Here is a 12,709-nt window from a genome sequence, read left to right as displayed (position 1 = left end):
TTTTTTTTTTTTTTTTTTTTGGCATTATTAGAAGTAAAATCTATGTTAGGTAAAATTAACCAGTTTAAATTGCACAATTCAGCCGGGTACGGTGGCTCATGCCTATAATCCCAGCACTTTGGAAAGCTAAGGCAGGCGGATCACCTGAGGTCAGGAGTTTGAGACCAGCCTGACCAACATGGAGAAACCCCATTTCTACTTAATATACAAAATTAGCCAGGTGTGGTGATGCATGCCTGTAATCCCAGCTACTCAGGAGTCTGAGGCAGGAGAATCTCTTGAACCCAGGAGGCGGAGGTTGCAGAGAGTCGAGATTGCACCATCGCACTCCAGCTTGGGCCACAAGAGCTTAACTCCATGTCAAAAAAATTTTTTTTTAAGGTGCACAATGCAGAGGCGTTTAGGACACAGACAGCATTGTACACCACTGATACCTTCTTCTGAGACATTCCCATCACCCCAAAAGGGGCCCTGTCCCCATAAAGCAGTCACTCTCACTTCCCCCACTCCAAACCCCAGCCCCTGGAAATCACCAGTTTTCCTTCTGTCTATAGATTTTTCCATTCTGGACATTTCTTTCTTCCTGTTTGTTGTTGTTGTTGGTTTTTTTTTTTTTTTTTGAGTCTGAGTCTTACTCTGTCACCCAAGCTGGAGTACAGTGGCACGATCTTGGCTCACTGCAACCTCTACCTCCTGGGCTCAAGTGATTCTCCTGCCTCAGCCTCCCAAGTAGCTGGGACTACAGGCATGCACCACCATGCCTGGCTAATTTCTGTATTTTTAGTAGAGATGGGGTTTCACCATATTGGACAGGCTGGTCTAGAACTCCTAACCTTGTGATCTACCCGCCTCGGCCTCCCAACATGCTGGGATTACAAGTGTGGGCCACTGCACCTGGACTGTTTCTTTTTATTGAGATCAAGTCTCATTCGCTTGCCCAGGCTGCAGTACAGTGGCACAATCTGGGCTTACTGCAGCCTGGACCTCTTGGGCTTAAGTGATTCTCCCATCTCAGCCCCCCCAAGTAGCTGGGACTACAGGGCGCCTCACCACGTCCAGCTAATTTTATTTTTTTTTTTGAGACGGAGTCTTGCTCTGTCACCAGGCTAGAGTGCAGTGGCATGATCTTGGCACACTGCAACCTCTGCCTCCTTGGTTCAAGTGATTTCCTGCCTCAGCCAAGTAGCTGACACTACAGGCACCACCACATCTAGCTCATTTTTGCATTTTTAGTAGCGACAGGGTTTAACCATGTTGGCCAAGACGGTCTCAATCCCTTGACCTTGTGATCTGCCCACCTTGGCCTCCCAAAGTGCTCAGATTATAGGCGTGAGCCACCTTGCCCGGCCTAATTTTTATATTTTTTGTAAAGGTGGGGTTTCACCATGTTGCCCAGGTTGGTCTTGAACTTCTGAGCTCAAGTGATCCTCCAGCTTCCGCTTCCCAAAGTGCTAGGATTACGGGCGTGAGCCACTGTACCTGGCTTTGAGTCTGTTTTGAGTTAGAAAGTTCTTTGGGGGAGATAAGTGAGTGACAACAGCCACAGACAGGTTTCCAATTGATTTCTAATGCAGAAGGGTCCTGATTTACGATGACTTAACTTACCACTTTTCAGCTTTAAGATGGTAAAAATCTGTCACTATTTCAATGTAATATACAAGAGTCAATAAGTTACATGAGAACGGGCGCAGTGGCTCACACCTGTAATCCCAGCACTTTGGTAGATCAAGGTGGGCAGATCACCTGAGGTCAGGAGTTTAAGACCAGCCTGACCAACATGGCAAAACCCTATCTCTGCTAAAAATATAAAAATTGCGGGGCATGGTGGCACATGCCTGTAATCCCAGCTACTTAGGGACTGAGACAGGAGAAGTGCTTGCACCCAGTAGGTGGAGGTTGTGGTGAGCCAAGATTGTGCCATTGCACTCCAGCCTGGGTACTCTGAGTTTATCAGGACACAGCCCCATCGTCTGTTGAGGAGCATCTGTACTATCAGATTTTGTCACCTCCAAGCAAGATAAAGCCACTGAGGGCTGGGTGCGGTGGCTCACACCTGTAATCCCACTTTGGGAGGCTGAGGCACACGGATCACTTGAGGTGAGGTCAGGAGTTCAAGACCAGCAGGGCCAACATGGTAAAAACCCCATCCCTACTACAAAAACAAAATTAGCTGGGCATGGTGGTGTGTGCCAGTAGTCTCAGCTACTCAGGAGGCTGAGGTAGGAGAATTGCCTGGACCTGGGAGGTGGAGGCTTCAGTGAACCGAGATGACGCCACTGCACTCTAGGCTGGGCAACAAGAGCAAAACTTTGTCTCAAAAAAAAAAAAAAAAAAAAGACAAAGCAGTTGATACTATCATGATTCAAGTCCTGGTTTGCTGTGTGGGTCTTGGGAATGAATGAGCCATGGAGGAAAGCACCCCCCCACCCAGGGTACCAGCCCTTGGGGAGGTCAGTGGATAAGCGCGGACAGGACTGGGTCTATCAGACGTACACTACATCTGCCCTGGGCCCCAGCAAGCAGCCCTCAGCTGATCATTTGTGAAACTTCTTGGCGGGTTGTTGCAGGGTGGAGGAGGTGGGGGAGGGCCTGGCGCAAAGTCAGGGCTCATGGAATATTAAATATTAGCCACTGTTGTGATCCTGCCTGGTGATCCCTGACGCCCAGCCTGGGCCCTCCCAGCAAATACCAGGCAGGAGGCAGGGCTGGAACGGCCAGTCCTCGCCAGGAGAAGCCACATCCCCCTACCCAGGATAATGCAGGGTTTGAGATGGTGTCCGGCTCCCCTGGAAACAGGGTGTATTGAATGGTGCTCCCCAAAAAGATACAGCTCATAGAAGCTGCGAATGTGACCTTATCTGGAAAAAGGGTCTTTACAGGTATAATTAGGTTAAGGATCTTGAGATGAGATCATCCAGGGTTAGGTTGGGCACAAATCCAAAGACAAACGTCCTTACAGGGGACAGAGGAGAGGACACATGTGGACAGAGCGTGCCAGGGAGTGCCAGCGGCCCCAGAAGCTGGAAGAGGCAGGGAGGGACCCTCCCCCAAAGGCTTTGGAGGGAGCACAGCCCTGCTGACTCCCTAAATCCTAAATCTTTGATTTAGGATTTCCAGCCTCCATAACAGTGGGAGGATAAACTCCAGCTGTATTTTGCTGTTGTTGGCTTCGCTTTTGCTTGCTTTTGTTCTGTTCTGGTTTTTTTTTTAGGCAGGGTCAGGCTCTGTCACCCAGGCTGGAGTGCAGTGGTGAGATCATGGCTCAGTGCAGCCTCAAATTCCTGGGCTCAAGTGATTCTCCTGCCTCAGCCTCCCAAGTAGCTGGGACTACAGCCTGGAACTTGAGCTGTTTTAAGCCACCCAGCTTGTAATTTGTCTTGGCAGCTCCAGGAGACTAATGCAGCATGCCTCCTTCTTTGCCCAGCATGTAGATGAAACAGTCCACCCTCCTTTCTTCCACTTCTGGTGTTTAGTCCTCGAGTCAATAGAGTCACAGTATTGGGGAGAAAGAATTTCTGCGGGTGGGCTGGACGCAGTAGCTCATACCTGTGCTCCTAGCACTTTGGGAGGCCAAGGCGGGTAGATCACTTGAGGTCAGGAGTTAGAGACCAGCCTGATCAACATTCTGAAACCCCATCTCTAGTAAAAATACAAAAAATTGGCTGGGCACGGTGGCTCACACAGATGATCCCAGCACTTTGGGAGGCTGAGGCAGGAGGATCATGAGGTCAGGATATCGAGACCATCCTGGCCATGGTGAAACTCTGTCTCTACTAAAATACAAAAAATTGCCGGGCGTGGTGGCTCACGCCTGTAATCCCAGCACTTTGGGAGGCCGAGGCGGGTGGATCACGAGGTCAAGAGATCGAGACCATCCTGGTCAACATGGTGAAACCCTGTCTCTACTAAAAATACAAAAAATTAGCTGAGCATGGTGGTGCGTGCCTGTAATCCCAGCTACTCAGGAGGCTGAGGCAGGAGAATTGTTTGAACCCAGGAGGCGGAGGTTGCGGTGAGCCGAGATTGCGCCACTGCACTCCAGCCTGGGTAACAGAGAGAAACTCCGACTCAAAAAAAAAAAAAAATTAGATGGGCGTGGTGGCGTGTGCCTGCAGTCCCAGCTACTCAAGAGGCTGAGGCAAGGGAATCGCTTGAATCCAGGAGACGGAGATTGTAGTAAGCCAAGATTGTGCCACTGCACTCCAACCTGGCGAAAGACCAAGTCTCCATCTCAAAAAAAAAAAAAAAAAAAAAAAAAATTAACCAGACATAATGGTGGGCAACTGTGATCCCAGCTGCTTGGAAGGCTGAGGTAGGAGAATCTCATGAGCCTGGGAGGTGGAGGATGCAGTGAGCTGAGATCACGCCACCGCACTCCAGCCTGGGCAACAGAGTGAGACTTCATCTCAAAAGACAAACAAACAAAAAGAATTTCTGCTGGTGGAGTTCAGCCCTCAGCCATCTTGTGGCTCCAGGACCACTCCTGACAGGAAAGTGTGTGGCTCCCACCTAGGGGCAAAATTTAGAACTCCTCTTCCCCAAGGGGAAAGAAGGCTCCCCTTTTGTCCTTCAAATCTAGTAATGGACTGCAGAGTCTTGGGGTCCCAGCAGGAGCTGACCAGAGCCAGGCCACAGCACTGCAGCAACCACAACGACTGATTTGGGATGTGCACATGTCTGGGTCTACTGCTGGCCCAACCCTTGCCTGTGATATCAACACACAGCCTCTGTGGTCTGATCCAAGGCTCCTCCTTGTCACCTCACTGCTCTACCACAGTCTCCGCCCTCCAGGGAGACTTGGTATCCTGAGTTCCTGCCTGTGTCTGGCTTCCACCCACCACAGGGCCCTTGCACCTACCATCCTGCCACAAGACCACTCTTCTCTCATCCTTCATCCAGCTCCAATTAACTCCTAGTCCCTCTTCAAGGGCTTCAGGGCAGCTGTCCAGTCCCTCCTCCCTGGTGTCCTTTGGCACCAGCCTAGCACCCTCCCTAGCCCATCATCCTTCATCACAGGCCGTGGTCCTGTGGCCACGGCCTTCCCTCAGGTCAGCTGTTGATCTCTGGGACAGCAGATCCTCCCTCCTGCAGTCTCCCTCCCCCACTGCCAAGACCAGGTCTCCTGGGTGCCTGCTGTGGCCCAAGCTTTGTGACTGATAGCGTGAGGGCACCCCAGTCAGGGACAGTGCTGGCTCTGGGCCCCACCTGAACCCTCTCACCCTGCCCAGCAGAGCCAGGGCCCCAGGCAGGGTTGCCCCAAGGAGCCCGATGCCCCCTCACCTGCCAGCTCCTTTGCGATGGCTGAGGCCTGAGCCCCCCTCTGGCTATTCATGCGGCCTTTGTACAGGATCCCATCCACACCGAGGATGTCTACCTCGACCTGTTGGATACCCCAGATCCAAGGTCAGGGAGCTCCCATCCGGTCTTCCCCCCAACTTTAGTGAATGCAGAGACCCAGAAGACAGAGTGCAGCCTCCACTGGGGTTGCCCACAGCCCGGGGCCTGGTCCCACACCTGGGGCTGGGGGGCACCGACATCCACCTTCTGGGAAGGAGGCCCTGGCCAGACTCACGCTGTCATAGTCGATCACGTGGGGATCCCCGTAGGGATAAAGCGTTGACAGGTTGCAGGACTTGCACTTGAAGCTGGTGTCATTTTGGGGGCCATCACCCCAGTCCTGCTGAACATCCTCCTGCATGCCGAGATCCTGGAACTGCAGCTGCTGCTGTTCCCTGGGGCAAGGCGGTGGGTCAGCAGCGGCCTGGAGACCCTGCACCCCAGAGCTTCCCAGGATGGACCTCAAGGGCCTGGCCAGCATTGAGGGAAGACTAGCATTTCTTTCAGCTTGCATTTAGGTGGCACAGCCAGGCAGGCCTGGGGCTTGGTGGGTGGATATGGATGCACTCAGTGGGGCAAGGAATTGAAGTGAGTCCTGCATTTTCCCAGCCCCAGCCATTTCCCTTTGGACCCCTGGCCTGAAGAGCTCGACCTTCTAATCTCTTGATCTCAAGAAGCCAGGGAAGGAGGGTGCAGGCCTGTCCCCACCTCCCTCCTCTTCCCATGGCTGTGGTGACTATTCACCGGCTCTTCCCCCACCTGGCCAGATGTCCCCACAGCAGTGATGGAGGCCAGGAAAACCCACAGAGCTGTGGGATGTCAGGAGGTTGAGGGATCAGGCTGGGGCGCAGGGAGCCAGCTGGATGTGGTGGAAACCTGAGGGTTTAGACGTCAGCCCTGCCACTCGCTAGCAGTGACCTTGGGCAGATCACTGAAGTTCTCTGAGCCGCAGTTTCTTCAACTGTGACATGGGATAGTAATAGGATACAGCTCAGAGGGCAACTGTGAGGACTCAAAAAGGCCAGGTGAGCCCCAGCACTTGGCACAGTGCCTGCTGGGCACAGCAGTATTACCCCAAGGATCCCCCATCATCACCGATTTCCTCCACCAAGAAACAGGGACACGGGCACAGGAATCCTAGCTCACAGCAGGTTGTGGAATTTCAATATGAAACCCTCTTATAGTTCTTGGCCTACAATAGATGCCCAGGAAACATGTCAGTTCTTCCCTCCATGGTCATCTCGTGGGCCTGTCTGCTGCCCCAGTCACCTCTCAGACTGCCCCTCTTTCGAAGGGCTGGCCATGTCTGAAACAATCTTTGGTTCCTGGGCCTGGAGGATGTGTCTTTGCAGGAACAGTGTTCCCAGGCTTTGGAGTGACCTCCATGCGGGGCACCCACCCTGCTCACCTCATCTGTTGCCTCTGCAAGTACTCATAGCTGTTGGCACTGGCTGGCCGCAGCCGGGACAGCAGGTGTGCTTTGCGGATGGTGATCAGGTGTCTGTAGGAGGACAAGGGCTCTGCAGGGGCTGTGCGAGGCGCGCCAAGCCAGCAAAGGGCTTGGCTCCCACCCCTACAGGAAGCCTACCCAGAGGGAGGAAAGAGGTGCAGGCTCAGGTCGCCAACCTCAAATGCTAGAAGCATCCACAGCACAGAAGTAGAAGACCCCCCACCCCTACCCCAAGAGGCATCTCAGGAGCTCTGATCATCACGGTGAGACACAAAAACAATTGTTCTATTTACAAAAGTAAAAACCAGGCCGGGCACATTGGCATACACCAGTAATCCCAGAACTTCGGGAGGCTGAGTTGAACGGATCACTTGAGGTCAGGAGTTCAAGACCAGCCTTGGCAACATGGAGAAATCCCATCTCTACTAAAAATACAAAAATTAGCTGGGTGTGGTGGTGCATGCCTGTAATCCCAGGTACTTGGGAAGCTGAGGCAGGAGGATCACCTGATTTGCAACTGCAGTGAGCCGTGATTGTGCCACTGTACTCCAGCCTTGGTGACAGAGGGAGACCTAGTCTGAAATAGTAATAATAATAATAATAATAATAATAAAAGTGAAAAACAGAATAAGATAAATCCTAGAAACAGGATGCAGACTGGTGGTTGCCAGGGGCTGGGGGCAGGAAGGACAGGGAGATACAGCTTCATGAGTTGAAGTTTCCTTCTGAGGGACTGAAAATGCCACAGCAGTAGAGAGAGGTGATGCCTGTACCCTCTGTGAATGTACCAAATGCCCCTAACTGCTTGTTTTAAAATAGTTAATTTTATGTCACATGTAATTTGCCTTAATAAAGAAATATAAATAAAGTAAACATAATAGTCTTCCTGGGGAGCTAGAACTGTTTTATCTTTTTATTTTTTTGAGATGAAGTCTCTTCTGTCACCAGACTGGAGTGCAGTGGCATAACCTCGGCTCAAGGCAACCTTTACCTCCCAGGTTCAAGTGATCCTCCTGCCTCAGTATCCTGAGTAGCTGGGATCTGGTTTTTGTTTTGTTTTGTTTTGTTTTTTTGAGATGGAGTCAGACTCTGTCACCCAGGCTGGAGTGCCGGGGTGCAATCTCAGCTCACTGCAATGTCTGCCTACCAGGTTGAAGCAATTCTCTGCCTCTGCCTCTCCAATACCTGTGATTACAAGCACCTGCCACCATGCCTGGCTAATTTTTTGTATCTTTAGTAAAGACGGGTTTCACCATGTTGGTCAGGCTTGTCTTGAACTCCTGACCTTGTGATCCACCCACCTCAGCCTCCCAAAGTGCTGGGACTACAGGCGTGAGCCACTGCACCCGGCTGATAGAAACTGTTCTCTCTCTCTCTCTCTCTCTCTCCATATGTGTGTGTGTGTGTGTGTGTGTGTGTGTGTATATTTTTTTTTTTCCAAGATAGAGTCTCTCGCTGTCACCCAGGCTGGAGTGCAGTGGCATTATCTCAGCTCACTGCAACTTCCACCTTCTGGGTTCAAGCAACTGTCCTGCCTCAGCCTCCCAAGTGGCTGGGATTACAGGTGCATGCCACCATGCCGGGCTAATTTTTGCATTTTTAGTAGAGACAGCATTTCACCATATTGGCCAGGCTAGTCTTGAACTCCTGACCTTAGGTGATCCACTCCCCTCAGCCTCCCAAAGTGTTGAGATTATAGGCATGAGCCACCATGCCCAGTCTTGTTCTCTATATATATATATATAAAATATATATATGAGGTCTCACTGTCACTCAGGCTGGAGTGCAGTGGCAAAATCCTAGCTCACTCCAGCCTCTAACTTCTTGGCTGAACCCATCCTCCCCCATCAGCCTCCTGAGTAGCTGGGACTACAGGTAGGCACCACCATACAAGGCCACATATTTGAATATTTTTGATGGCTGTAGAATAGCCATCTGGAAGGCTGGGGAAGCCTGTATATGAATGTGGATACACATGACACATACAGAACAGTGTACATAGACGTGCATGGACTTGACGGTGCAGAACAGTGTATGTGGATGTGTAGACACTGGTGCGTACAGAATGGTGCACGTGGATGTGTATGGACTTGACTGGAGAACGCTGTACATGGATGTGTAGACACAGTGCACATGGAACGGTGCACATGGACGTGCATGAGCAGACATCTATCCACCCAACAAGGCCCAAGGGCCAGGGCACTCTGGGCGGCGGTACTCACGGGCCAGTCATCATCTCCACAGGCCGGTCACAGGATATGCACTTGACACGCTCAAACAGCTTCCTGAAAGGCATATGGTCATCAGCCGCTGCCCCTGCTGGGCCCAGGCCATGTGCTGGATGCTGCAGCTAGCTGGGGCCCCAGGGCTGCACCCCTCCTGTCAGTACCTGGCCCAGCTCAGCCTCACAGGCCCTGAGGTTCCCAACCATCCCTGTGGTTTCTCTGCTGCCCCAAACACAAGGGATGGTCTTTTTTTTTTTTTTTTTTTGAGATAGAGTCTTGCTTTGTAACCCAGGCTGGAGTGCAATGGTGTAATCTCAGCTCACTGCAACCTCCACCCCCCGGGTTCAAGCAATTCTGCCTCAGCCTCCTGAGTAGCTGGGACTACAGTCGTGTGCCCCCACATCCAGCTAATTTTTCTTGTATTTTTAGTAGAGACAGGGTTTCACCACGTTGGCTAGGCTGGTCTCAACCTCCTGACCTTGGGTGATCTGCCCACCTCAACCTCCCAAAGTGCTGGGATTACAGACATGAGCCACCTTGCCCAGTCTAAGGGATGGCCTTTAGAACTGTGTAAGGGGTGTGGGCCAGGCACAGTGGCTCACACCTGTAAATCCCAGCACTGTGGGAGGCTGAGGCAGGCGGATCACCTGAGGTCAGGAGTTCCAGAGTAGCCTGACCAATGTGGTGAAACCCATCTCTACTAAATATAAAAAATTAGCCGGGCGTGGAGGTGTACACCTGTAATCCCAGCTACTTGGGAAGCTGAGGCAGGAGAATTGCTTGAACCTGGGAGGTGGAGGTTGAAGTGAGCCAAGACTGTGCCATTGCACTCCAGCCTGGGCAACAAGAGCAAAACTCCATCTCAAAAACAACAACAAACTCTGTGGGGTGGTCTGAGGACAGGAGCTCCACAAATATTTGGTTCTTCTGCCTGGGGCACTGGCTGGGTTGGGGTCAGGGGTCCCAGATCTGCCCAGGTCCCCTTCCCTGTCTGAGCCTCGGTTTCCCCATTGGCGGGAATAGGACTGGAGCCCCCTCTGCCAGCTCAGGCCAGAGTTCCCCTCCTCTGTGCTCTCAGCCACAGCCCAGCCACCATCCCCTCATCCACAGGTGTGGAATCTTTCCTCCTGGAGCTCCCAGGATTCCCCTCCTGTGTCCCCCACAGCCTGGGCAGCAGTACCCCTACCAGGAGGGGCTTGGGGGAGGCCCTCACTTCCTAAAGCCGGCAGCACTGTCAGGGTCCAATCTTAAGCCCTCAATCAGCAGCTTCCGGACTATTTTCCAGACCTCTTCCATTTCTTTCTTCAATGGATCCAGATCACTGTGGACTAGCTGCCAACAGCCAAGGGGAAGAAAAGAAAGAATAGTCAATGAATTCACACCCTGCCCCCTTCCAGAAGAGGGGCTGAAGCAACGTGGGAAATTACAGAGTATAACAAAATTCAACTAAAACAGGGAATCCAGGAAAGGGAACATGACCCAGATCTGGTATAGGCTCAGACCTCTACTAGATGCTATGGGCAGAGGGGAGCTGCAAGGTGAGCTTCCTAGTGGCCAAAGCAAAAAAACACCATCAGCTACTGTCTCCAAGAGATTAAATCAAACCAAGTTCAAATGCAGGCTGGGAGGTCTAAGAAACCTTTCTCCCAATGGCCCCACTGTACCTGATATTCACACGTTCAACACATTTATTGAGAGTGTATGTAAACAGGGCAAGTTTATGACATTTAGTACATTCACCGAGTTGTGCAACCATCACAGTCAATTTTATTTATTTTTATTTTATTAATTTATTTTTGAGATGGACTTTCACTGTTGTTGCCCAGGCGGGAGGGCAATGGTGTGATCTTGGCTTATTGTAACCTCTGTCTCCCGGGTTCAAGCGATTCTCCTGCCTCAGCCTCCAGCATAGCTGGCATTACAGGTGTGTGCCACCAGGCCTGGCTAATTTTTTTGTATTTTTAGTAGAGACGGAGTTTCACCATGTTGGTCAGGCTGGTCTCGATCTCCTGACCTCAAGTGATCAACCCACCTCGGCCTCCGAAAATGTTGGGATTACAGATGAGAGCCACTGTGCCTGGGGAAAAATATATATATTTTTTGAGACGGAGTCTTACTTGGTCGCCCAGGCTGGAGTACAGTGGCACAATCTTCACTCACTGCAACCTTCGCCTCTTGGTTTCAAGCAATTCTTCTGCATTAGCCTCCAGAGTAGCTGGGACTTACAGGCGTGTGCCACCACACCCGGCTAATTTTTTTTTTTCAGTAGAGAAGAGGAGTCACATCTTGGCCAGGCTGGTCTTGAACTCCTGACCTCGTGATCCACGAGGTCTTCGAAAGTGCTGGGATTACACGTGTGAGCCACCGAACCTGGCTCTTGCTCTGTCTTGCTCTGTCACCCAGGCTGTAGTGCAATGGTGCAGTCTCGGCTCACTGCAGCCTCTGTCTCCTGGATTCAAGCGATTCTCCTGCCTCAGCCTCCTGAGTAACTGGGATTACAGGTGCCCACCACCATGCCCAGCTAATTTTTGTATTTTTAGTAGAGATGGGGTTTCACCAGGTTGGCCTGGCTGGTCTCGAACTCATGATCCGCCTGCCTTGGCCTCCCAAAGTACTGGGACTACAGAGTAGAGCCACCACACTTGGCCCCGAAATAATTTTTTTTAAAGTAGAGATGGAGTCTTGCTATGTTGCCACGACTGGTCTCCCACCCCTGGGCTCAAGTGATCCTCCAATGTTGACCTCCCAAAATGCTGGGATTACAGGTGTGAGCCACTGTACCACCCGATGGAGTATTTTTTTTTTTTTAAGTTACAGAAATGGTGACATTTCACTCATAAATATTTGAGTGCGATAACTTTTTATTACAGAACCACGATGCCATTATCACGTTTAATGCAATTAGCAACAATTCTTGACTTGGATGTCATCTCCAGCCCACTGGCAGACTTGGTTCAATTAAACCAGGGAACAAGTAAAACTTCTTCATGTGTTGTGTTTGGGTATCTCGAGACCTCTTTTTTTTTTTTTTTTTTTTTTTGAGATAGGGTCTCATTCTCAGTGCCTGTTAGGGTGCTCCTATTGCCCAGGCTGGAGTACAGTGGCACGATTTTGGTTCACCGCAGTCTCAACCTCCCAGGCTCAGGTATTCTCTCGCCTCAGCCTCCTGAGTAGTTGGAACTGTGGGTGTGTGCCACCACAACTGGCTAATTTTTTTTTCCTTAGGGACAGAGATCTACCATGTTGCTCAGGCTGGGCTTGAACTCTTGGGCTAAAGTTATCTGACAGCTGCTTTGACCTCCCGAAATACCGGGATTACAGGTGTGAGACACCACACCTGGCTGCAAAGTCTTTTTTTTTTTTTTTTTTTTTTTTTTTTTTTGCTTTGAGACGTAGTCTCGCTCTGTCGCCAGGCTGGAGTGCAAATGATGCAACCTCAGCTCGCTGCCACCTCCACCTCCCAGGTTCAAGTGATTCTCCTGCCTCAGCCTCCTGAGTAGCTAGGAGGCATGAGCCACCATGCCCAGCTAATTTTTGTATTTTTAGTAGAGACTGGGTTTCACCATGTTGGCCAGGATGGTCTCAATCTCTTGACCTTGTGATCTGCCTGCCTCAGCCTCCCAAAGTGCTGGGATTACAGGCGTGAGCCACCAGGCCTGGCCTGCAATATCTTTTTTTTTTTTTTTTTTTTTTTTTT

The 12,709-nt window shown here is 51.0% G+C and overlaps 1 protein-coding gene across 1 annotated transcript in view; it reads right to left on the bottom strand.

Annotated features, from left to right (window-relative positions):
* CUNH16orf96 (chromosome unknown C16orf96 homolog) overlaps nucleotides 1–12,709 on the bottom strand; it is a 49,182-nt gene that overhangs the window by 2,279 nt on the left and 34,194 nt on the right. Inside the window, exons 10-14 of the mRNA XM_032257999.1 lie at nucleotides 10,226–10,344; nucleotides 9,010–9,072; nucleotides 6,746–6,838; nucleotides 5,573–5,732; nucleotides 5,281–5,380 (exon numbers count right to left, since the gene is read on the bottom strand). Of these exons, the coding sequence (XP_032113890.1) occupies nucleotides 5,281–5,380; nucleotides 5,573–5,732; nucleotides 6,746–6,838; nucleotides 9,010–9,072; nucleotides 10,226–10,344 (535 nt within the window). The remainder of the gene's footprint in view (nucleotides 1–5,280; nucleotides 5,381–5,572; nucleotides 5,733–6,745; nucleotides 6,839–9,009; nucleotides 9,073–10,225; nucleotides 10,345–12,709) is intronic.

The sequence above is a fragment of the Sapajus apella genome, unplaced genomic scaffold (assembly GCF_009761245.1).
Source record: "Sapajus apella isolate SASKATOON/1434 unplaced genomic scaffold, GSC_monkey_1.0 scaffold99, whole genome shotgun sequence".
Classification (NCBI taxonomy): domain Eukaryota; kingdom Metazoa; phylum Chordata; class Mammalia; order Primates; family Cebidae; genus Sapajus; species Sapajus apella.
This window is presented reverse-complemented; position numbering and strand designations above follow the sequence as displayed.